Source organism: Equus przewalskii, chromosome 4 (assembly GCF_037783145.1).
Source record: "Equus przewalskii isolate Varuska chromosome 4, EquPr2, whole genome shotgun sequence".
NCBI lineage: Eukaryota > Metazoa > Chordata > Mammalia > Perissodactyla > Equidae > Equus > Equus przewalskii.
The window spans coordinates 78576877-78600961 of NC_091834.1; the positions used below are offsets into that span (position 1 = coordinate 78576877).

General features: G+C 37.5%; 1 protein-coding gene across 19 annotated transcripts in view; it reads right to left on the reverse strand.

Moving 5' to 3' along the window:
* CADPS2 (calcium dependent secretion activator 2) overlaps positions 1-24085 on the reverse strand; it is a 496160-nt gene that overhangs the window by 44900 nt on the left and 427175 nt on the right. For 7 of the 19 annotated variants that reach the window (XM_070616438.1, XM_070616435.1, XM_070616437.1 and 4 more), the window contains 6 exons: positions 16289-16430; positions 16044-16163; positions 11251-11406; positions 9493-9640; positions 8783-8797; positions 3030-3104 (listed from right to left, as the gene is read on the reverse strand). In XM_070616438.1, the coding sequence (XP_070472539.1) occupies positions 3030-3104; positions 8783-8797; positions 9493-9640; positions 11251-11406; positions 16044-16163; positions 16289-16430 (656 nt within the window). The remainder of the gene's footprint in view (positions 1-3029; positions 3105-8782; positions 8798-9492; positions 9641-11250; positions 11407-16043; positions 16164-16288; positions 16431-24085) is intronic. The other 12 variants (XM_070616447.1, XM_070616445.1, XM_070616446.1 and 9 more) reach the window with 3 other exon arrangements.

Sequence of the window (24085 nt, forward strand, 5' to 3'; positions counted from 1 at the left end):
CCCAGGGTTTCACCAGTTTGGATCCTGGGCGTGGACATGGCACTGCTCATCAGGCCACACTGAGGCGGTGTCCCACACGCCACAAGATGGACCCACAACTACAATATACAGCTATGTACTAGGGGGACTTGGGGAGAAGAAGAAGAAGAAAAAAGACTGGCAACAGATGTTAGTGCAGGTGCCAATCTTTAAAAAAAAAAAAGCTCTCAGGTAATTTCTTGGCATGCTAACATTTAAGAACTATACTACAGAACTGTATTCATCTGCTTAATGAAATAAAAACCACCATTTATTGTTACTTCCTATGGAAGCTTCACATGGCTTGTTCAAACTATCAAATTAATTTATTTTATATTTTTAAATCAAAGAATTAAAGATTATTAATACTTGCTATTTGACTGCAGGAGAAATGATCCATAGAGAAGAACTATAATCTAGCCTTGATTTCCAAATATAACAGCTAGTTACATTAGGCTATTTAAATTAGGTAAAATTAAAATTTCAGTTCCTCAATTGCACTAGCCACATTTCAGGTGCTCCATAGCCACATGTGGCTAGTAGTTACTGTATTGGATGGCATCCTTATCTTGTTCCTGTTCTCAGAGGAATAGCTTTCAGTTTTCAACGTTGAGTATGATGTTGGCTGTGGGTTTGTCATGTATGGCATTTATTATGTTGAGGTACTTTCCTTCTATACTCATTTTATTGAGAGTTTTTTTAAAAATCATAAATGGACATCAGATTCTTTCAAATGCTTTCTCTGCATCTGTTGAGACAATTGTGAGATTTTTATTCTTCATTTTGTTAATGTGGTGTACCATGTTGACTGATCTGCAGATGGTGAACCATCCCTGCATCCCTGGAATAAATCCTACTTGATCAGAGTGTATGATCCTTCAGGATAAACGCTTTTTTCATCACAGACAGTTCTGTTGGATAGTGCTGATTACTAGAACACCATTTCTTTACTTAACTCAAATATACCACTTTTTCAATTAACCAGATGCATTTGATATAGAAAAATTTAAATTTCTCACTTTGCCAGAAACAAATGCAGAGATGATATGCAGCCCTGCTGCCTCCTGGGCAACCCTTCCTCCCCCCAACCAAATAAAACTAGTTATCGCCTTTTCTCCTTGGTGCCTTTTTAACACTTTATCAACTGCATGCTAGCATGCAACTCAGTGACTCCCATTATGCACCCTTCTCACAAAAGACAACTTCCCCAGGAGAACTGTGCTGACGGGGAAGCCTCCATGTGGATAAGATTTCCGTGGATAGCTCATAGACCAAGAAGCTGCTGTGCTGGGCTCCTGGGAGGATGGAAATCTCATTGTTCTTCCTCTTGGAGCTTCATTCTCCAGGTGTTCACCTCTCCCTCCACCTGACGGATGGTTTTCCTGGTAACCTTTTCCCTGTCCACTTGTTGGTGAGTATTGGATGTGTATGTGTAGGTGTTCTTGTGGTGGGAGAAGTCAGAGGAACAAGAACAAGTTGGTGAGGTGGTCCTATTCTAAAATCATCTTTCTTTGTCACTATGTTCCACCTCAAGACGTGCTACCCAAAGAATTTGGTAAATACAAAAAAAACTTGAGGAAAAACCCCCAAATTAACTATAATCCCACCACCCACAGAACAGCTCTGTCAACATCCTGGCATTATCCTAACAGTCCTTTCTCTATGCCATGCAAATTCAGGTCATATTTTACATTTCTAAATATTCATTTTTTTCACTTAATACTATGTTATGAAACCTTTCATTTATCATTAATTGTCTTTGAAAGCACAGTTTCTTAATACCTATATCCCACAATTTACTGTACCACATCCCTCATGTTAGAGATTCAAGTTGTTTCCAATTGTTCATCAGAAACAATGTGACAATATCAACGTATATATATTTTGTGCATCTCTCTGAGTAGTAGGAAAAAATGCAAAAAGAATTATTAGGTAAAACGGTACTAACGTACTTGATATAGTTCCAAACTACCTACTTATAACAATTTATAACCATATATAGGCGATGTGAGTGTTCCACCTCATCTTTTCTAAAACTGGGTGTTAGCTTAAAAAACATCTATGCTAATTGCTCTAAAAAATAGTGTATCACTGTAGGGTTTTTATTTTCCTTTGCATTCCTTAAATTATTAATGAGGATTAATATTTTTCATCTCTATTGGGCATCTCTGGTTTTTTCTCTCTTTTCCAAACAACAGGTCCTTTGTCTACCATATTGGGGCTGGTTTTCCTTTGCTGTTTGTAAATTCTTCCAGTTGTTTTATGAAGCCTGATTTGCAGTTCTTTGACGGAGACTTGCGAGCGCAAGGGCTATCTCTGCTCGTATGAGAGCGGCCCCCGGAGCACATCCATTCCGTCTCCTCACTCCTCTTTCAGTTCTCAGTGCTCTCAGGTTCTCAGTCTCTTTCCCTATCAGACCTTGACCTCAAATGTCACCCATGGCAGTCTGTTACACTGTAGTGGGATTTTAAATCATCTAATCATTCAAGGGAACACTCCTTTATGCTCCTTCTCTATTTATACAATTAAAGACCATAGCTTTTGTCAAAGATATTTGAAGCATCAACCAGGAAATTGTGGATGACTCCTTGGAGTGAAGAACCTCAAAAACCACCCTCCCAGCTCTCTCTTTCTGCCTTTGAGACCAGTTCTAGAGCCCCAGGGCTGTCACCACAAAAAACAGGCTAAATTCAAGGACAGATGACTACTCACATCAGCCTTGGAGATGAAGACAAACGCTAAGAGGACAGGAATGTGAAGTAGCACGGTTATCACCAGAAGTCAGAGTTATTTTTAAAAGGACAATTCTAAGAAAAGCCAAAATTATAAACAAAAAATCAAAAGTTGTTGACAAAGAGTCTTCATATTTTGCTCATGACTTTTCTTGCAGCTATTTTTAAAACTGCTATTTCTCAGTTAGGTATTTAGAAACATAAGACATATTTCTAAACATTTTCAGTTGAAAATGATTTTTTAATTTGATTTAAAAAGGCGAATAAATAATACATTACCTTTGAAACTAGGAGTGAAATGATTTCTTTTACAGTGTTGTCAATCAAATCATCTATTTTTGAATGGTACTGTTGCTAGATATTAAAAGACAAAGATGCATTAGTTGACATGGACACAGAACTTTTGTCGTAAGTCATAAATATTTTAAAGCTATCAGTTATGACATATCAGATTTACTTAAAATGATCATTTTGAACATTAGAAGAACAAAACCTTGAAAACGATCTACCCAATCAGCACTTTTACATTGTGGTCTGAAAATTTTCCCATGTGCACTGTTGAGTTAAGCAGCTAATGGGGTTATTATATAGATGAATTGAGTTCTTATTCTTATTCAGGCGGAGGAATGTGAAGGATACTTTTTGTCTTCTCCTCTATAATTAAGGTGGCCGTGCATTTTTCTAAAGGGTTGGTTTAGCTGGAGAAGCAAAAAGACTAGAAAAAGATTTAATTAATACATCATTTCATGTCTGACAACTCTCATTCATAAGTTATTTTAAATGTGCTCTAGAAATAAAATGAGCTCCCAACTGTTCACTCTAAAAGGACCTTTTTGTCTGCACGGGGAGCAGCAGTTTATACAATTCTTACAATATGCTCAAGCAAGGGCAAAATTAAAATTTCATCAACAAAGGTGAATAGATGGTAACAAATTAATAGGCCATAAAAGGTATAATGAAACGGCACTCACTCCCCATAGTTTTATTACTGCTTCCTCATGAAAAAGACGCCTTTAAGTAAATACAAAAAGATGTATTTAAAATAAACCTGAAAGACTCTTTTTTTTTTTGCTTTCTTTAGAGAATCTGAGAGTGTTCCATTCTTAAATTAGCGGGAGCTTCAGCTTCTACAGCTTGTGAAGGCACATTCATTTAAACAGTAATTCTTCCTTTAGAAGCATTTATCTGACAGCCGATTGTCCCCAATAGCCACTTCACAGAAAATGTGACTTGTAAAGACTAACCCTATCCGGATGGTTCAAGGCTTCTTGGAACAGCGAACATAATGTGTAGAGCAAAAGTGCTCAGGTCAGTAGAAACATTAGAGCAACTTAACAGCTGCTCGTTGAATGGCTTCCTAAGATGTAAGTTTTTGAAAGCTACTTTTTCTTCTGAAAACATGTCTCAAAGTTTCCACACAGAACAAAACATCAACTTAGGTCTGCTTTGGAATACGCGGGAATGATTTCCCCCCATAGGCTCTGACTGTTACAAGTGGTCATCTACCTGCATAAATAAGACAGAAAGGAAGTATAATTTTGAAGCACGTGAATTATTTTCTTTTTCTCTTTCTGTGTGTGTTGACAAATGGTGTAAAATGAACCACACATATGTGAATGTGGAACTTTCTCGACATGTGTTCCACCCAGTGAAGTGAAATACTAAGTGTCTGTCTCAAAGCCTTACTGATTTCCAAACTTGTGCTGCCCAGAGGACACATGGAACAGAAACAGAGAGGGGACTTCTACTGCAGGACTGCTGACACTCTGGCTTTTAGAACACTGAAGAGAAGGGACAAGGGGAGAAAATAAAGAAAAATAAGGCAGAAGAAAAAGAGCCTGAAAAAGCTGGCTGGTAGTTGAGATGGCGGGGAAGCCCCGGACAGATACATATACAAAAAAAGGACCCGGCTCGGGCTGAAGCTGCCTGGCAGACTGGGCGGTGGAGGAGATTATGCAAATAAGCTCTGGCCCGGCTCTCCCTCCTGCCACTCTCCTTTCATAAATTCAGGTCTGTGCAGCAGGAGGAAATGAAAGACCAGACTGAGGCTCCTCTTTGGGGTGGAATAGGAACGGGACATAGGAGATGGGCTTCAAGCTTCTCACTTCCCTCTTACATGGAAAGTGCTACAGAACATACAGGGATGGAGGCACCCAGATCTCCAACTGGAGCTCCATATTCTCAAATACACTTTATCCTCAGTGTTTAATCTCTGTTTGCTATAAATTTCATTTTTTAACTCAAACGTAATCAAATGTCATCAGAAGGCTATTAGACTTAAAACAGTAGAGCTTCCACCTGTTAAACTTTTGGGTTGCACTGATTTTGGCAATTCTTAAAATCAAGAGATGAGCCATTAAAGAGGTCCTTTATATACCCTGGGAAAGCCATAGACCTGAGGAGCCATTAAATTCTCCTATAATACCCATCTTTAGACTGCTATTTTCTTTGATACCTGATCTAGTCAAAAGTAGTGAAAGGAAGAAGGCAGGAAAGAGGGAGGGAGAAAGTTAGAAAGGAAGAAGGAAAAGTATATATCTTAAATGTACTACCTAAAGGGGCAAACCGAAATAGCATAAGCTTTGTTAGGTTTTTGTAATGTGAAAGTTTGCTATCATAAACTTATATATTAAAACTGCTGGGAACTTCCAGAATCTGCTCTAGCTGCACAGTTGATAGAGGTTGCCTGGGAGCATTGTGGTTGGGAGTGGGGAGGTGGTCTCAGAATTCCCATTTTACATATACATTCTGCAAAGAGAATAACCCACATATGCCACATGTAGATAATAGAAAGTTAGCTAGAAAAAGTTATTCCTCAGGGGATTCAGGATAGCTTCCAAAGAAAAGCACAAAGATACAAAAAGAGATCACAGACAAGAACAGGTTTACCTGCAGAGACATTTACATTACCTAAGCTAAAACTGACAGATTTTTCATTTAGATTAACAGGCCAAATTCTTGAAAAAAAATCTGCAAAGTTTTAGTCTTCAGCAACAAAAACCTATAAGATTCCTATCAGAATATTTCAAGTTGGACTGATAAGCCTATACGCTAGGGCTCTCTGGTAGATTACAGTCCATTTCTTCTTTTTTTTGAGGAAGACTGGCCCTGAGCTAACATCTGCGCCCATCTTCCTCTACTTTATATGTGGGATGCCTGCCACAACATGGCTTGCCAAGAGGTGCCATGTCTGCCCCCGGGATCCGAACTGGCAAACCCCAGGCCGCCGAAGCAGAACGTGCAAACTTAACTGCTGCGCCACCAGGCCAGCCCTATGGTCCATTTCCTAGACTAATTCTCCCCACATCTGCCTTCAAAAATAAACTTTGTGCTCTGCTTTTCCAGCAGATGACTCAGATTTAGATTAAGATAACCATTCAGGAATTCTCACTTCATAGAGCCCAGGGAATTCAGAGAGCAGGCACAGGGCTGAAAGCCTGGCCCCTCTACACTCAGGTAAACATGATTTCACCTGACTGTCCTCATGTAAACACACAAGAAATGAAGACTAAACAAATGCCAGTGCAATCCAGCATTCTAAAAAGATTTTGGTTCTTCTCTTGGGATGAGTTTTAAAGGTATTGGGTTGTTAGTTCTGGAAATGGAAGCGTTTTACTGTAACTGAGAACAAATCCTGCACAAGTAGGGGCCCCTGAGTTTCCCCACTAATGTGCTTTCATCCTCAAAGGATGGGCCATGGGATGCAGTGGCTCTTAGGGCAGATGATTGCCTAAGGCCCAAGTAGTCATCTGCTTTTTGTAGAAATGGCTAATGTGGATTTCTAAACACGGGCGGTTTTGTGATCTCAACATCTGTCCCTGAGGGACTGGCCTGAGATTGCTGACTCATTACACACAGCTGTCACATGAGTAGATCATTCACTCACTAATCACCCTATTAAACACCGTTCTGGGCTGCGGCTGAGCATGTTTGTATCATCATGTGCCACGTAAGAAAACAGAATCACAATTTAGAAGCACAGAAGGGGCTGCATTGTGGGTAAGGAGTAGGGAAGGTTTATCCCAGCAATGAAAATATAACAAATTTATTGACCATTTTGGAGAGGTGATTTCCTTATAATTTAGAAAAATATCTCTGCTAGGTTTACCTATGTAGCATATATTTTTATAAGATTTCAAATTGTGTAATAATCTAGTTTTTTCAACAACTTTATTTGTTGCTTACCACAGAATGGGGTCCACTGGCTCACGTATGCATGTAATATATTTACTAATTTGCAAGAGTTCCAAAACTTATCTCAAGCACACAGAGAGTGGGAAAGCCTGTGCAATTATGTGGGTATATTTACTGGAGATTAAAAGCAAAGCATAAAATTCTTCTTTTGCATTCAAATTCTTGTTTACCACTTTTCAGAGTTGCTAATGGGTTTTACACCTGTACATTTTGAACTATATTAATTGTGTGAAAGTTGTGGGGAACTAATTGTCTCTGGTGAGAAGATACAGGTGCAGACATAATGAACAGTAGCACATTACTCTTCAAAACCATCCACCTATTAAGGTAAAGAATCATTTGACAATGCAACAATGTTTTGTCATTCGTGTATGTGCCTGTTTTTCTTTTTAAGGACTAGAGTGAGTTGTTTCTTATAGGGGAGGATTTTTAAAGCAGTGACAACAAATCTGTCTGTTCACTCAACACATATTTACTAAGTGCCTATTGTGTGTCAGGTACTACAGTGTATATTAAACCAAGAACAATTGGATAAATCCAGTATTAATGGGAAGAGGCAAGGTGATTCTATAAACCCGATGAGAAACGAATGGGCTTATGAAGAGACTTAAGATCATATTCTTGAGCAGACAAAGGCACACATCTGGGTACTGAAAAACATGAGAAGGTGGATATGAGCCACTGATATCCAAGCCAACTGCCTACTCATTCAGATAATTAGAAGTAATAAATCATGTTGTAAGTGATCAGAGAATGATAATTACTGAGCATTCTATAACACTTATGCATCAGTTACCTAGTATATCTGTAAGGTTGTATGCTATGGTATTAGAAACACATCTTTTCCCCTTGAATTGCTCAAAGAATGAAATAGGTGTATACAATAAATTATCGCCAAATAGCTAAGGTCAACCTACGGGTTAAATAAGTATGAAATTTACAAAGAGTGGGCCCTCTCATCCTCTGTCTTAGTTATCTAAGCTCTTCTGCTTGGATGAGAATTGTTAGCCTAGTAGAGTTGCCCCGAATTTGACTCCCAGGTGTCAACTGTAAGACTTGTAAGATTTAACACACCCATAGAGCAAAAAAATTTCGACTTATCAAAAAAAATATATATATTTAATCTAGTCAAGCTCGTATGCATAAAAGTTTTCAAACCATGTTTCTCTGAGGTTCTGGAAACAACCCCACATGAGGGAGGGGAAAGGCTCCTGACACAGGCTTGCCTCTTTCCTGCCTCTGCTTATGGTTACATCTCAGGCCAGAGTGGGAGGAGAGACCTTATTATTGCTGGGCATGAACCCCACTAAAATCCATAACTGGGTTCTTCTGTATGAAGTGACCTTGAGAGTTGCCTCTTGGTCCTCAAATTCAGGGGTTACCCTGATATATGCTGTATGTCATCCAAAGCCCCAAAATCTAAATCTTTCCAGTGTTAGTGAAAGTATATACTACAGATATATGCATGTTGAAAATGTTAATAATCACTCTCCTTCTGCATTTATTTAGAATTTAGTTTAAAGGAGGGTGAATTCACTGGGTTTTAAGTAATTTTATCTTTAAAAATCTAAGAGTAGTTTGTAGATTCTGCAGCCTAACAGGGAAGAAACATTCCCCTTGACATTATTTAAGGTGTAAGTATTTACATGTGTTCTGATGTGTCTTTGGGTATTGCTGTGTTACTGTAAGCTGTGAGTGTTATACACACACATAGAAACCAAAAACATGAAAATAGAATTATATTATTTTAATTTGAAAAGATGAAAATAAAATGTACATTTAAAAAAATAATACTTCAAATGAAAATGTGCTTTTACAAAAAAAATAATGAGACTTACCCACTGACTACCAAACTGGATCATGCCATGGGAGAAAAAGATGAAGGAGAACACGGGGGAAGAACAAAGAGATGATGAAAAAATAATTACAATGGGAAAACCAAAGGCAACACAATGTCAACTTAAACAGATAATCTAAGAAAGATAAATCCATTTTCACCCAATTACCACTCACAACAAAAAAGAAATCACAGGGCAAAAATAAAATGCATTTCTGAATACAGAACCAAACAAAACATAAATCAAACTGAAACGATGGGATATTTATTGAAAAGAATGAAGCCTAGTTTTCAAGTATGTTTCTACTTGATCTCTAAAAAATGGAAACTTTTGAGTAAATAAAATTTTTTGGATGCAAACTCTGAACACTCTAGATTTGTATAAACAAAGTAGGTAACTTGCTAGCTTTCTCATTTGCTTGTGAAAAGCAAGGTTTATGTAAATACACAACACCTAAGCGGCCAAAAGATAGACCCAAAATTCAATGGCCACTTGTAAAATTTCAGGCAGTCGTCACATAGAAAAGAAGAAACTGACATGAGTGAAGGCAAAAAGGGCACTCCATTACTTTAGTAAAGGAAAGATCAAACACATGTATTGGAGAACTTGGTCTTTTTAGTCTAATCAAGTGAGAGGCTCCTGGAAACAGCATCCTCCTCTGCCAGGGCACCTGGTGCTGCGTTTCCACATGTGACACTCAAGCCACTTACCTCCTGTCCTCCATCCAGGGCGCAGAGTTTGGTGCTTTGCTTTTTGGCATCTACTAATACATTAAACATTGTACACACAGAAGCTGGAATGCGCAAGTCAGTTGTTTTGCTTGCCTTTTGCAGCTTGAGTTCAAATGCAGTTCTTGTTCTATCATCAAAACATGAATTCAGAGTAAGAAATTCTGACATACGTCCCACCTGTTTTGTAAAAGTGAAATCAACACTATAAGATGCTAATTTAAAACATGCAAATAAGGAGTGTGGCATTGCTTTGGAACTAGGGGGTGAGATGCTCTTCTTTTCAGGCATCTCATATGAAAGATCGGGCAGTGATATTTTATATTAAACATGGCTTTTGTAGTCAATCAGAAAATATCTTTACTCAGAGCTATTTGTTAGGCCCAGTGTATCACTTTTAATGGGAAAAACTTATAGTTTCACTTAACTGCCTGAATTATCATCCAAGTAGAAAAATCATTTACTTCTCTGTATTAAACCAGAACAAATCCTCTGTATGAGGGTTTACCAAATCAAAAAAAGTACAAGTCTGGAAAACTCTAAAACATCATAATTAATAAGCAACAGAGAATGTGTAAGTCTTTTATGTCCTTTAGGTTCTCTTTCAAATACTCAAAGTTGCATAAAGTTTCTGAAAGAAACTGCATAACAGGCAATTTGGAATTGCTTTTGCTAAAGTATCCAAGGACATCCTCAGATTTGAGACATCAGAATCACAGACGATGAACATAATTGTTTTAAAAACATTAAATAATCTAATTCATGGCCTTGCCTTAAGAGGCCAATATTCTAAAGATAGGATTTTCTTGCTTTAAAGAATTCAAGATTATTCAATTTCTCCAACTAGTGTTTGCTATTCCAATATGATGCCCACACTGTTCTGGTACATATCGTGAACAAGGACAAATGGTTGGCTAATTAGGATGCAATACTGATTCTGTAAGATTAAAAAAGAAAAACATGAGGGGCTAGCCTGGTGGCATAGTGGTTAGGTTCACCCAATCTGCTTAGGCAGCCCAGGGTTTGTGGGTTCAGATCCCAGGCATGGACCTACACTGCTCATCAGGGCATGTTGTGGCAGTGTCCCACAGACAAAATGGAGGAGGATGGGCACAGATGTTAGCTTGGGGCCACTCTTTGGCAAAAAGAGGAAGACTGGCTACAGATGTTAGCTCAGGGCCAATTTTCCTCTCAAAAAACAAAAAATATATATATAAATGAAAGCACATTTGGAAGAATCCAAAGCCTCATAACTTATTTCTGGTTAAGTTCTGAAGCATGTAAATGGATATCTGGAACTCATCTGATATGGACAGAGAATACCACACAACAGAACAACTGATGGCATTGATCATCATGCCATTTCACAGCACACAGACATAGTACATAACACATAAAGTACTTAACAGACCTTTTCCGTATGTCTCAGGAAGTACTGCCTTGGGAATTTAAAGCACAGTATTCCCAGAGAGATAACAATAAGCACAACAGAAATGATTAACATGGTATGGGTGCTACTGATGATGGCAATGGTTAGGAGGCCTGAACAAAAGTATCAGGCCAATTTTATCAATTACATGGGTTCCCAGAATTTAGGACAGAGAACCTGATGTCCATTGAGTTTTGGAACAGTAGCACATATTAAAACTTTTCTTGTGACAATTATATAACAGGTACTTGGTGGAAGGTGGTATTTTGGGTGCTGGCATATTAAGCAGCAACTTGAAAACACATGTCTACCTTTTGACACAGGCCTCTATCATATCACTGGCCATTAGTTTAAGTCTTTGTTCTAAGTGGTGGGCAAATTCTTGTTCTGGCCAGTGTAGATCAAGGACAAACATTTGTAGTGCATCAAGTTTCCAAAAAAGGTCTTCTGATGTTGCTGAGCCATTGCTAGAAGAAAAAGAAAAAATGAAGAACATCATGAACTTCCACTGTGAGTGATGGGGATCACCAATACATTGTGTCTTCCTTTCCATATCAGTTGCCATTAGTGGGAAAACACTACATAAAATCTCTAATGACCAATAATTTCTTGGTTCAACCTTCTAACTCTTTTTACTTCTTCTTAATGAATAAGGCAAAACAAGGACAACAAAATAGAAATAATTATTGTAGTAAGTTTTCACAAAAAGGGGCAAAATGGATAAGAATACTTTACTAAGGAAAAGAAATCAAACTGTATACATACGAAAAAACATTTTAAGTGTTCTTTACCAATCTCTAGACCAAAGATAAAATAAACAAATATTTCCTCCTGGAAATTCAGAAAAGTATGTTTTATGCAAGAAAATCCACATGAGAGCAACTAGCACCCTTCCACTTCTATTATGCATATGTGCCTCTGTCATCATGATCGCTCTGTCTGTTTGCAGGTATGTAACATACTTAAGTTTCTTAATTTTCTCAATTGCAAGTAAAGGTGAAACAGGTACTGAGAATGAAATACCAGGCTGGGTGGAAGAGAAATCTTGCTTCAATTTTGAAATGCTTTGTGCCTTTCCTAGCTCATAATTAGACCTAACAGTACCAGGTATTGTCTAACACAGACATGACATTCAGGGTGTTCTGAAGTTGGAGCATAGTCCTGTATTTCACGTCCTTACATCTATCTAACTGTGGAGCCAAGACCTGCTGTGCACTCACTATGATGGTAAAGTCACTCCGGGGGACTATATTTTTACACCATACATGAAGGTAATTTGTACTTGAGTACATATAATATCTGGGCAAAGGATAACACTATTACTTTCCATTATGCAAGTATATAGCCTAATAGGGAAACAGATGTTTTCCAAGTAAAATATCCCTATATTAAAACATATTGAAACTTAATTATAAAAGAGAACAAAAGAAAAGAAAAAGGCTGCTGTATGATTCATTTCCCCTTATCCTTCTGACAACTGTTTAACATATACTAACCTAAAATTTACATTTTTAGTTTACACAAAAGAAAATTAAAGAAATACAGTTTATTTTTTATCACAAAGGGATTGTAGAAAATTTTTACAAAAATAAAGTCATTTTAAATAACCACATTGTTTAGCTAAATATATCTTAATTAGCTAGCTTAAAAAAATCACCTCCTGCTCTGGCTAATTAAAAGCTTATTTCTGCCTCCTACCCCTGCCTCAGCATCTTAGCTCCATCACCAACCTACTTTGCTTTCCTCCTCCCATTCTGTCAGTAATTTCTCATGATCTCCTTGTCTAGCCAAGATGTCCTCAGAGTTCATTTCTCAAGGGACCAATCACAGCAAAACACTGAACACTAACCATAGCACCTCACTCACTGAATAACTCCCAGCCTTAATGTTCAGCGCCCTCAAAGTACCATTAAACAAAAGAGCCAGACAACCATGCTGACATCGCTGTGAAAAATGTTTGAAAAGAACACTACATTTAATTCTTTTTGCCGTTTATATAACAATACAAGGAAAGAAATAACCAAGCAGAATCCTCCTAGACATCCATAGGGTACCATTAGGTAGATCAGAGGAACTATGTTTTAAGAGTAATTGAATATAATTGGCAAAGAAGCACATCTACTTCTTATATTTTTTTTACTTTGAAGAAATACAAGTAACTCTTTGAAACAGGTATATATTCTTTAACTGCACGACAAAACAATAACAACCATCATCAAAACAAAATCCCAAACAACAAAGGTAGAATTCTATTAAAAATGGACTTTCTCCTAATATGTGACAAATCTTTATAGAGAATATAGATAGGTGCTTTTCTCTGTTTTCTGACACTATGGTAAGATTACGAACAATAAATATGCTTAATTGGGAATGTAATTAAGATAACAAGTGTTTGTTATAATTAAACAGATAAGTTTTGTCTTGAGCTGGCATACACAACCTGCAATTTATTCAGAACTTCCTCATTTTAAAATTATTTCTAATCAGTAACCTATTCCTAAAAAGTATTATTAACAGATTAAAGGATTTAAACGTAAATAATGGAGTCTGAGATAATTTCCTAAAAATGCCATCAGGAAACTTGCCTTACTGGCAATTCATGTTTAGAGCTAAAAACAAGAATGAAGACTCTGCGTACAGGAAGGGATCTGGAGGAGCGCTTAAGGCGATTTATACATCAGGAGGTAGGGATGTATCTTCAGACTAATGGTTACTTTGATATTACTTCTCTTTATCAGTAGTTGTATTTTTAATTCCTTATATATGTAAAATGGAAATGTTTTTGCTATTTAATGCTTTATAACAAAAGTTCAAAAAAACTAATTGCAATGACATTATAACATAAGATAATTCTGGGCACCTCGAGAAAGAAACTAATGTTGATAACCTTGGCAGGTAAAGATAATAAGGACTAACTTGTGAAACATATTTTTTATTTGCCCAGAATGATAAAAGTACAAGCATTTTACTTAAAAAGCCATAATGTGTCATGATTCCTGTCCTGAGACACAGGTCATTTTAAAAAGGGGCTCCCAATAATGAGATTCAGAGTTTACACATATCTCAAAGCTAATAAATACTAACGACAAAAACATCCCCAAATTTCACAAGGTAATGTCCATCGCACAATAGTGTTCTTGGTTAAAATCAAGGGGGTTAAACAGATAAGGAATAAGGAAGAAGAGGAAGTTAAATTATAAAACTGCATGAAGAAGTAAAAAAAAAAATCATAAACTGGGGCTGGCCCCGTGGCCGAGTGGTTAAGTTCGCGCACTCTGCTGCAGGCGGCCCAGTGTTTCGTTGGTTCGAATCCTGGGCGCGGACATGGCACTGCTCATCAGACCACGCTGAGGCAGCGTCCCACATGCCACAACTAGAAGAACCCACAACAAATAATACACAACTATGTACCGGGGGGCTTTGGGGAGAAAAAGGAAAAAATAAAATCTTTAAAAAAAAAAAAAACAAAAAAAATCATAAACTTATAAAGGTTCATTATATTTCCTCGATAATTCCTGAGCACACACAAGACACCACTCTACACACGATAATGGCCCAAAGCATTTCCCCGTAAGAAAAAGATTCCTGTGTAACCTAATATCCTACTAATTATTATGAGTACAGGGATGATTAATTTGGAGAAATACTGCCAAACTATTCTGCAAGTATCAGTCTCTTTCTTGGTCTTGTCTTCTCTCTTTTCTCGACTGTATGCAGTCCAGACTGGGAATAGATTTGACAGGTGGTGGCAGAATAGGTAGGAAGGATGCTGGACAAGCTCTTAACCAGTATGTTCTTTGGAAGCAGGATATATTAATGATAGGAGTGAGGGCTTTGTAGTCAAGCAAACCTGGGTCAAATCTTGCCTCTGTCATTTACTTACTGTGAGACACTGGGCAAATTTTGTTTCTTAACTTCTTTATGACTTTGTTTCCTTAACTGTAAAATGGGGATAAGGACATTTACCTCATAGGGTTGTTACAAGGCTTAAATGAGAGAAAGAATTTGGCACTGTACCTGAAACACAATAAATGCTCAATAAATGGTAGTTATTTTTCTTCTTCTAATGATTATTCTTTCTAGCTGACTTCACATGGGATCTTGAGCAAAGCGTGGACTATTGAGTTCATTTGATTGCTCTGATGCTAATACTTTGGAAACTACACAGTTATGAAAGATAATGATGATGATTGATGATAGCAATAATAATAACCATGGTAATAACAATCGTAATGTAGAATAGGAGTAGTTATCATTTATTGACAGCCTAGATGTCACAGGCACTTTTCATAGTTTTTTTAACCCTCACAAAAACGTCTTTAAGTTAGGTGTCATAACCATTTTACAGTTGAGGAAACTGAGGCTAAGAAAGACTCAAGGATTAATAAGCTAGGATCTAAATTCGGGGCTGATCGATTTCAAAGCCTGTGTCCTTTTCACTTTAATGACTCAGTTACTGAATCTGCAGTAGGTAGGCTCATCCCAGCGTGGAGTCAATAAATATGGTTTTTACTGATATAAAGCTTATTTAAAAACAACAAAGGACACCAACTGATATATGAAAGCACAAAAGAACAACTTGCTAGTGTTGGGAAATAAAGGAAAACTGCTTCTCTGCAACCTGCAATATTGTTTCTTTAAAGGTGAGATTAAGATAAAAATAGAAAGAGATTATATTCTTGAAACTGTTCTTACAATGGTTCTCCACATGTACAAGACAAATCTGGTGAGTGGTAACAAAGCGAGAGCCAACCAGAAAGCCTAGACACACCGTTTAGCACACTGATCGCCTGAATATGGAGAACTCTGGTTACATCACTTAGACTAGAGTCTACAGCCTGGGTCACAAAACGACCCCTGCCCTACAGATTACATATGAACTATGTCAAACCAGTGAGTGTTTTTTTAAAAAAATAGACATCATTTATCATTGATATGCTAAGCTTAGCTTAATAGCTTAAAAAACGGAAACAAATATAACCAAAACATAGTATTCCTCAACCAATGATGACAAATGCCATGCAATCTGAACACATCTGCACAGAACACAGCCAGGCCATGCACTAGCTAACACACCACCAGGAAATAAGTGAGGAATACACACGTGGACTCATATAAAGAAGCCATCCACGAAGGAGTAGAAAAGCTAGGAATCTGTGGAAGATTAAGAGGCAGACTTGGAACTTTTGGAAGAGCTACATTGGGAAGACTGTTGGCGATATTCCTGTAAAGAAACAAACAACGTGGGAAGGGACCACCATAAGCAATAACTACAGACGGCCAGGTGTAAAGTCATAAGGTCAGGATTGAAGAGGCAGACACTCTACGGACACTAGGCAAGATACCTACTTGACAGGCTGCCACGTCTCTTGCTCAAAACCTCTGTGAATTGACTGGGCGATGGAGGACTCCATGAGGTCGACGTAGCGGACAACCAAGGGCACAAAGATTTCTTGCAAGTGCTTGTGAAATTTTCCATTACATAAAAGTGCTGAAATAGTCAAGCAGAAACAGTGTTTGTCAGAGGAATAATATCAGGCATTTGGAAAATGTGGGCAAAAAACCTTTTCTTGAAAAAGTCTGACACAGAAGAACTGATAAAATACAGATGATAATGGATTTTGCTCCTCATATTGAATATTATATCATGAAAATGGATCAAAAAGTATAATTGACCTTCTATATATGGCTGTCAAAACCTCGAATAGATTCTATCTCTATAAAATGTTCCTGGCAGGTGGTTTGTTTCTACTTTTTAAGAGGTTTACTAACACATGAGCCATATGACCACTCGCTGGAGATTCAGGAGAGCTGCCGGATCCCCTGAAGGTCTTGATACACCTAAATACAGCAGTTAAACACAGTTACAATCCTTGTGCTATGCTGTGTATCACAAAAGAGCTAAACCTATTCAATTCTAAGAGCTACGCTTGATGATTTCTCAGAGATACAAATGTTTAATGTAGCAGGAGGGGGCCTGTGGCCTCGAGAATGTCTATTCTGATTTATGAACTTTTTAGTTCCTTATGAATTTCCTTTTTAGTCATCCAATTTCCCATGTCTTTAAAAACAGCACATCACATGCAATTTTCAGTGGTCCATTTGCCTTTAATGAACTGTAGTATGGAACATCCTCCCCAAAGCAGGTGCAGAAGTCTTAGAATTTGTGCTACTGGGGCAAGACTGCTGGGCAAGGTGTACCTACCTCCTCCAGAAGATGGATGCCTTCTCTGCACAGGACACAATCTCATTATAATATAGGTCAGTGTTGTAGACTGAATGTCTGTGTTCCTTCCACCCCTGCCAATTCATATGTTGAAATCCTAACTCTCAACATGATCGTACTAGGAGATGGGGCCTTTGAGGGGTGAGTGGGATTAGTACGCTTATAAAAGAGTTCTAGAGAGATCCCTCAACCCTTTTGCCATGTGAAGACATAGCAAGAATTGAGTTGTCTATGAAGTTCCGATTTTTTGGAGCATGTGGCCAAGGGTGGAAGCACAGAAGGTGGTTAGTGCTCAGTTCTTTGCTGCAACAGACCAGGTGAAGGATGATGATGGTGGTGGTGACTTGGATGAGAGTGGCAGAGGTGGAAGATGGCAGAAGCCTCTCAGTATTCCCGCTCTCTTTTATGGATTTGAATAGCCGTATATGCTTATAGTTATTAAATCTACTTACTAACAACTCTAATAGTGTTATTGTCCTATAAAATACTCAGCTAAATATACCAATTTCTCACATAATCTTCTTCAGGACAAAAATAATCAGAAAGCCTAAATAGTGTTTTAAAACTTGGGCAAAGTATGTGACGCTTACAATAGTGGCACAAATATAAAAACTCCCACTACAGATTACTTTAATCAAGTGATTCTGAAATTTTTCAGAGGCTGGAAAACTACAGACATGTGAAAATAGAGTAGGAAGTAATTCTAAATACAGAAGGAACAAAAATATTGTTTTTTTTTTCTATCTCTAGCTCATATGGTTTAGTACTTTTTGTGGTTAATCTTTTCTGGCTATCTACATGCTAAAAGATTTCCTATTAATGTGGGAAGGATAATCATATTTAAAGATAAATGTCTTGTTTAGGAGATTAATGTTATCCTAATGATGTTTTCATTAGCACACTGAAAGAAGCTTTATTTATTCCTGGAGATTCAATCATAGAGCTAGACAGTACTATAGATCATGTAATTCAGTCCTTTTATCAAATGTCACCCAAATAAGGATGGTGAACATTAAGTAAGAAATATTCTCATTCAAACCATCTAAATCATTGTGGTAAACAAATAAAAAAATACACCCAAATCTTAATTTATTGGTTCTCCACTTAAGAACTCTCTTTCTCCTCCTTGCCAGCATTTTTGGAGTGTCGATCATGGTGGCAAGTCCTTTAAATGTACTCTCTTATTTAATCTTCACAAAAACTCTATGAGGGAAGCACAATTATTTTTTTTCAATCTTATCAATAAGGAAACTGAGACAGAGAATTCAGGACACTTGCCTAAGGTCATTTAGTCATTAGAGAGTAGAACAAGGATTCGATATCAGAGACCCCTCTTAAATTCTATAGATCATACCATCATCCTTCAATTTACATTACCATAAACTATTATCTGTCTATCCATCTATTCATACACCTGTCCAATATACCAGCAGCACATCAGCATCTTTTAAGACCTAGAAATGTAGATTATTTTAAGTCAAAAAAATCTTGCAAGTGACAAACACATTATATTGTATCTTAGATGAACTATATGTTTTCAGAATTGGAATTTGAAAACCCACTTATAACAGAAAAAGTCAAGAGCTTGAGCAAAACTTTTATATTCAATGAACTGAAAACTAAATTAACAGTGCGAAAATATTCAATATGCTTATATTACCCATTGAAAGCTGGATAATTTTACATTGGTGTTCAGCTAGACTGTATGCCTAGGCCTTAATTTATATGGCCTACTAATAAACAATGTAAAGAACCTTAGGCTCTACATATTGATAGGTTCTGTTAAGCACTCTCATTATTTTTAACTATACCAAGACCAAAACAGATACTTATGTAACAAATTATTACAACTACAAATGAGCACTCTACCTCATCAATTCAAATGCTATTTAGTTTGTTAAAAGAAGTAGCATATAATCCCACTCAATGTTATTACTAACGTTATAATGATTCTAAGAGTAAGTAGTAGTTGACTCAAATGTATTTCTAGCAACAGCTCTCTTTTTTCCCTCAGCCAATCCATCTTAAAATCTCAAGCAGAGGACTTCCTAAAATATAAAACTAATAACATTCCTTCCAAAGATTATAATCCTTTAATGGATCATCAGGACAAACTCTAAAAGCCTTAGTATGGTATGAAAGCCACCCATGATGTGTCTTAAAATGACCTCTCTGGCTCATTTCTGTTACCTAACACACCTCCTCCTTCCTGTGGTCCAGCCAAATGATTTTCATGGTTCAGCTGAAGTATACACTTACTCCTCCAACCTTTCTCAAAATGCTTCGTTCTGCTGTCCTCTTGTCCAGTTACCGGTTTTCCCCGTTTACTTTCTACCCTGTACAGGTTTCTACTGCGATCCAAGCTATACTTCTGCACAAGTGCACGTCTGCACTTGTCTCCCTGTGGGTTGCAAGGTCCTTGAGGCAGGGACTATGTCTGTATTCCTAGTATCCAGCAAAGTCCCTGGCCCCGAGCAAGTGTTCAAATGTTTGTTGAATGAATGATTACTTGGATATAATATTAATCATAATGGATACATTATTATTCATGAAACTGTATAAGAACTTACTGAGACCTGCGTATCTCTTCATATTTTATATAAAATATATGGCATTGAGTAATCCTGTTAGGGGAAATCCTATTTTTTTTCTTTTATTATTTTTGAGGAAGATTACCCCTGAGCTAACATCTGCTATGAACCCTACTCTTTTTGCTGAGGAAGACTGGCCCTGAGCTTACATCTGTGCCCACGTTCCTCTATATTATATGTGGGATGCCTGCCACAGCACGGCTTGATAAGCAGTGCTAGATCTGTGCCCGGGATCTGAACCTGCAAACCCTGGGCCGCTGAAGCGAAGAGCATGAACTTAACTGCTACGCCACCAGGCCAGCCCCAGAAAGCCTATTTTTGACCCATATGTCCAAGATCAGACTGCTGAAAATTCTACTGGATATGAATATTGGCTATTTTATGTCTCCTATTTTAACGAATGTAGCTAAGGGAGAATTTTCTCTGTTCAGTTGTGACTCTTGATAGCAAACTATTACATCCTGCGGAGTTAGAGAAAATGGAGATTTCTTATATTTCCAAAGACCTGTCACAAATGTTGAATTCTGGCCAAAAGTCTGCTCATGATTCAGGAGCGCGTTTCTTTTTATTTTTCAAAAATCAAATTATAAATCCATATTCCAAAGTTTTAGAAAACTGGCAGTTGGCGGTATTATTTCTTTGGTAATTAGATTCAGGAAAGTGGAGGAGGGAGAGGGAAAGAAGGAGGGGAAGGGATGCAGAGATGGAGAGAGAAAGAGAGGAAGCGGAGAAATGAGAAAATACACATAGAAGGGGAAAGAAAAGAGGAGATTTGGTTTCAAAAGGCAAGACCACAGAAACATATGCTATACTATACTCACAGATGTAAATGTGTGCTCTTTTTTCTCAATTGCTCATATGTAGCCCCAGGCAACAGAAAGAGTGCTTATATCTTCTCCAGATGGTTTAATAAAGATAGGCTATGATTTGAGGCTGCCAATGGCTACAAGATACCCATTTTAATAGCTCATTGGAAGAGGCAACTTCTCAGCATGGCCTCATCCAAGAATGCTTCTGACCTTACACCTGAGGTGTGGAAGTAGAAAGGACTGCTCAGAAGGAGTCTCAAATAGTGGGACATAAGTGGAGGACCAGTATCTGTTTTGCTTTGATAAAAATAATCGTTTATTCCAAAAGATTCCATGTTTCCTAATATCACCTTGTCAGAAAATAATAAAGCATCAATGACATCAAGCCCAATGGTACAATTAGAAATGACAGAAAGAAAGCAAAAGGCTTAAATAAAAGGTAAACTAGGGATGCAGATGTGCCCAATTATTTTGAGCATCCCAATAATTAATAAACTAGTGTTGACTATTTACATACCAAAAAGAGTCTTACATTTACAAAAGTACTTGTCATAGGCTTATAACAGTAAGATTTCAACAGAGAATTTAAACTATGATCCAATTAATAACAATTACTGAGACAATAATCACTGTGTAAATGAAGAATAAGTAGGTAAGAGAGCTTATGTATTGTTTTTAGGGTAAAAATATGTTGTTGACTCCTGAGCCCATATAATCAAAAAATTTTATATTGTGCTGCCCCCTTCCAATTAGTCAGCATCAGCAGACTACTAGGAGGAATAATTTTCTCCCCTAAAATTCTAATTAGGCACCCATGACCAGCAAGACAAACAAACACCACCAATCACAATAAAAACAACAGACTTTGCCATAAAACAATTACTCAAGGGACTACAAATTGTATCAATACTAAACAATGCAAGCAGAGTGGATTAAGATATAAAATTAATAGGTCATTCTCCATGTGACAAATGCATATAACAAGGATCCCCACTCCAGGAAATACGAATACGGGCTTCAGGAGAAAAGTCAGGAGAGCTGCAGGCTAGAACAGCATTATGCAAAAGGGAAAACACAAACCAAGCAAAAAGCCCCTTGAGATCTAGGAATAGCACCCAGCCAAGAATCAGGCACATTACGTAGGCACTCAATAAAAGTCTGTTTATTGAATAAATATCAATAAAAATCCACCCCCTAAAGGAAACTCTGAGAGTATCCCATTGAAGTTTAAGCAGAAAACTCATTAGGTCTTAGTCTTCCTTTAACGAAAAATTTGATAAGTAATTTTGTAAGTTTGGTAATTAATTTATACTATACTATCATAATAACCTCCTAAATCCACACCCAACTCTTCCTTTCCCCTCAGGGCACTTGTTAAAAAACAGATATTCATCCATCCATCCGTTTATCCATCTCTCTCTCCACCTAACTAGAGATAGAAGGTAACAAGGAGTGAGAGTACTGATGTTATTATGTTTCTTACTTTTTGGGAAACAAAAACAAATCCAAGTTTAAAACTATAATTAAAAATGTCACAGTATAGTACACATAACTGAGTTATGTTTCTACAGTCTATTGCGTATAGCAGTAGATAGTGCGTATATGTCCATATCCTCCACTAGATTACATGCTTTTTGAGGGCAGGAATTGTTTTTTATCCCTGTATCTGCAAGGTGACTGGGATTTGTAAATCGTAGGCATTCAGCACCTGTTTCTTGGAGAATTAATTCAGGAAAAAAAATCAACATAAACATTAACCAAGGCTGAGGGCAAAGATAAACAAAGTCTCTTGGTCCAGTAGTTCTCATGCTGTCTCTTATGAGACTGACATTAAAGCCAAACGGAAAAGTCTGTAATTCTATTCCAGTTACATACAGCCTTCTGATCTTTGGGTTATGTCCCATACTACTTGTCCCCATAATGGAAACAACTGAGTATGGCTGTAACATGATTGACAGTGCTCAAATGTGGGGCTCCTGTGCTCACGGCCTTCAGGAATTGCAGATGCTTCTGCAAATCTACTGTGAAGGACACATAGGCACCTTAAGAGCAGGTGATTTTCTTTAGGCCCTAGGTTCTAAGAAAATATAAATAGCAGATTAAAATTTTAAAATGTCTACATGTAGTAAAAAAACCAGAGCGGTACTGTGGAATTCAATTAAAAAAAGCTAGTGCCTCCTTGCTTTTATATTTCTTTTACTACACTGGTCGGTAAAACAAATTCTGATGTACAATTTTGAATTCAGTGAACTCTGGGGATTGGAGTTAAATACACTCTCACATTTTAGTGGTCATTTCATCATCTGTAAAAGTGCCTATCTATGAAACTAGGCTGGCGCACAGCCCTGCTATAATCTAGAAGTCATATTCTTTCTCCATTGTTCCTGATATATGTTTGTATAGATATAGCTACAAGCACCAATTCGTGAATTTCAGATACACAGCTCATTTAAGCACTTGAGGTAGAATAACACGCAGGCGTCAGCCCTCTATATTTCAAAGCTTGAAGATTAACCTAATATACAATATGGTGACCTAACAGTTCTTCATTTGAAAGAAATCTGAAAAATAATCTCTGATACAGCCTAAGTGTGAGAATAACCCAGCGGGATTTCCACCCCTTCATTTCTTAATGAGTTTTTTGATAATGAGAGGTGACTTTGCCAGTCACTCTGGGCTCTATTATGGCTAATTTGACTCCACTTCACTCTCCTTGTTAATTATTAACACTAGCCTTTTTATCCTCATGAGACCACATTCCAATTTTTCTTTTTTCGATTTTTATGAGCCCATCTTTATGAAGGTGAAAGTCTTGGAGAAAAGGTTTTCACTTAGTATAGAGCCCGGACATTTATTATTCGTTTAGGCAGAGACGCTGTGACATTGATTACATAAGCACGGGTGTTCTTCGGGATGGCTTTAATGTGCTAGCAATGTGAAAAGGCCGTTAATTAAAGAAGAAGCACCGTGGTATTTTTCACTTGGGAATCAGTTCCCAATAGAATGGTCATTTGCCACTTGCTAGCATATCCACAGATTAAAAGGTGACTAGCTCCGAGGGTTTGCCTTTCACTAGTGCTGAAAGAAATGATTTGTGCCATTTGCAGATGGCTTTCATTTGTCAGAAGCGGTCACTTGCCATATCTATTATCGACAGGACAAATGTAGATAATAGTATGCAAAGATAGAATCTATTTTTACCAGCTTTATAGTCATTCAGCATCATTTAACTATCGTGCTACTTGCTTCATTATGAAAACATTTATTTTCCCTCAGTTTTACTATATCTCTTTTTCAAAATTATTTCCTTAGATACCATTGAAAGTGATTACCCACCTAATTATCTCTTTAGATGTGGGGAGTGGATCAGGGTGGAGGGAGGCAGAGGGGAGGGGCAAGCAGGAACTCAGTCTTTTTTGGACAGAGACGAAGGAGCCTGAGTTTGTTTTCATCATCGGTCCTGCTCTGGGAATCAGTGGGCAAATCTGCGGGGGCGGGAGAATGGGGACAGTCGCTGAAA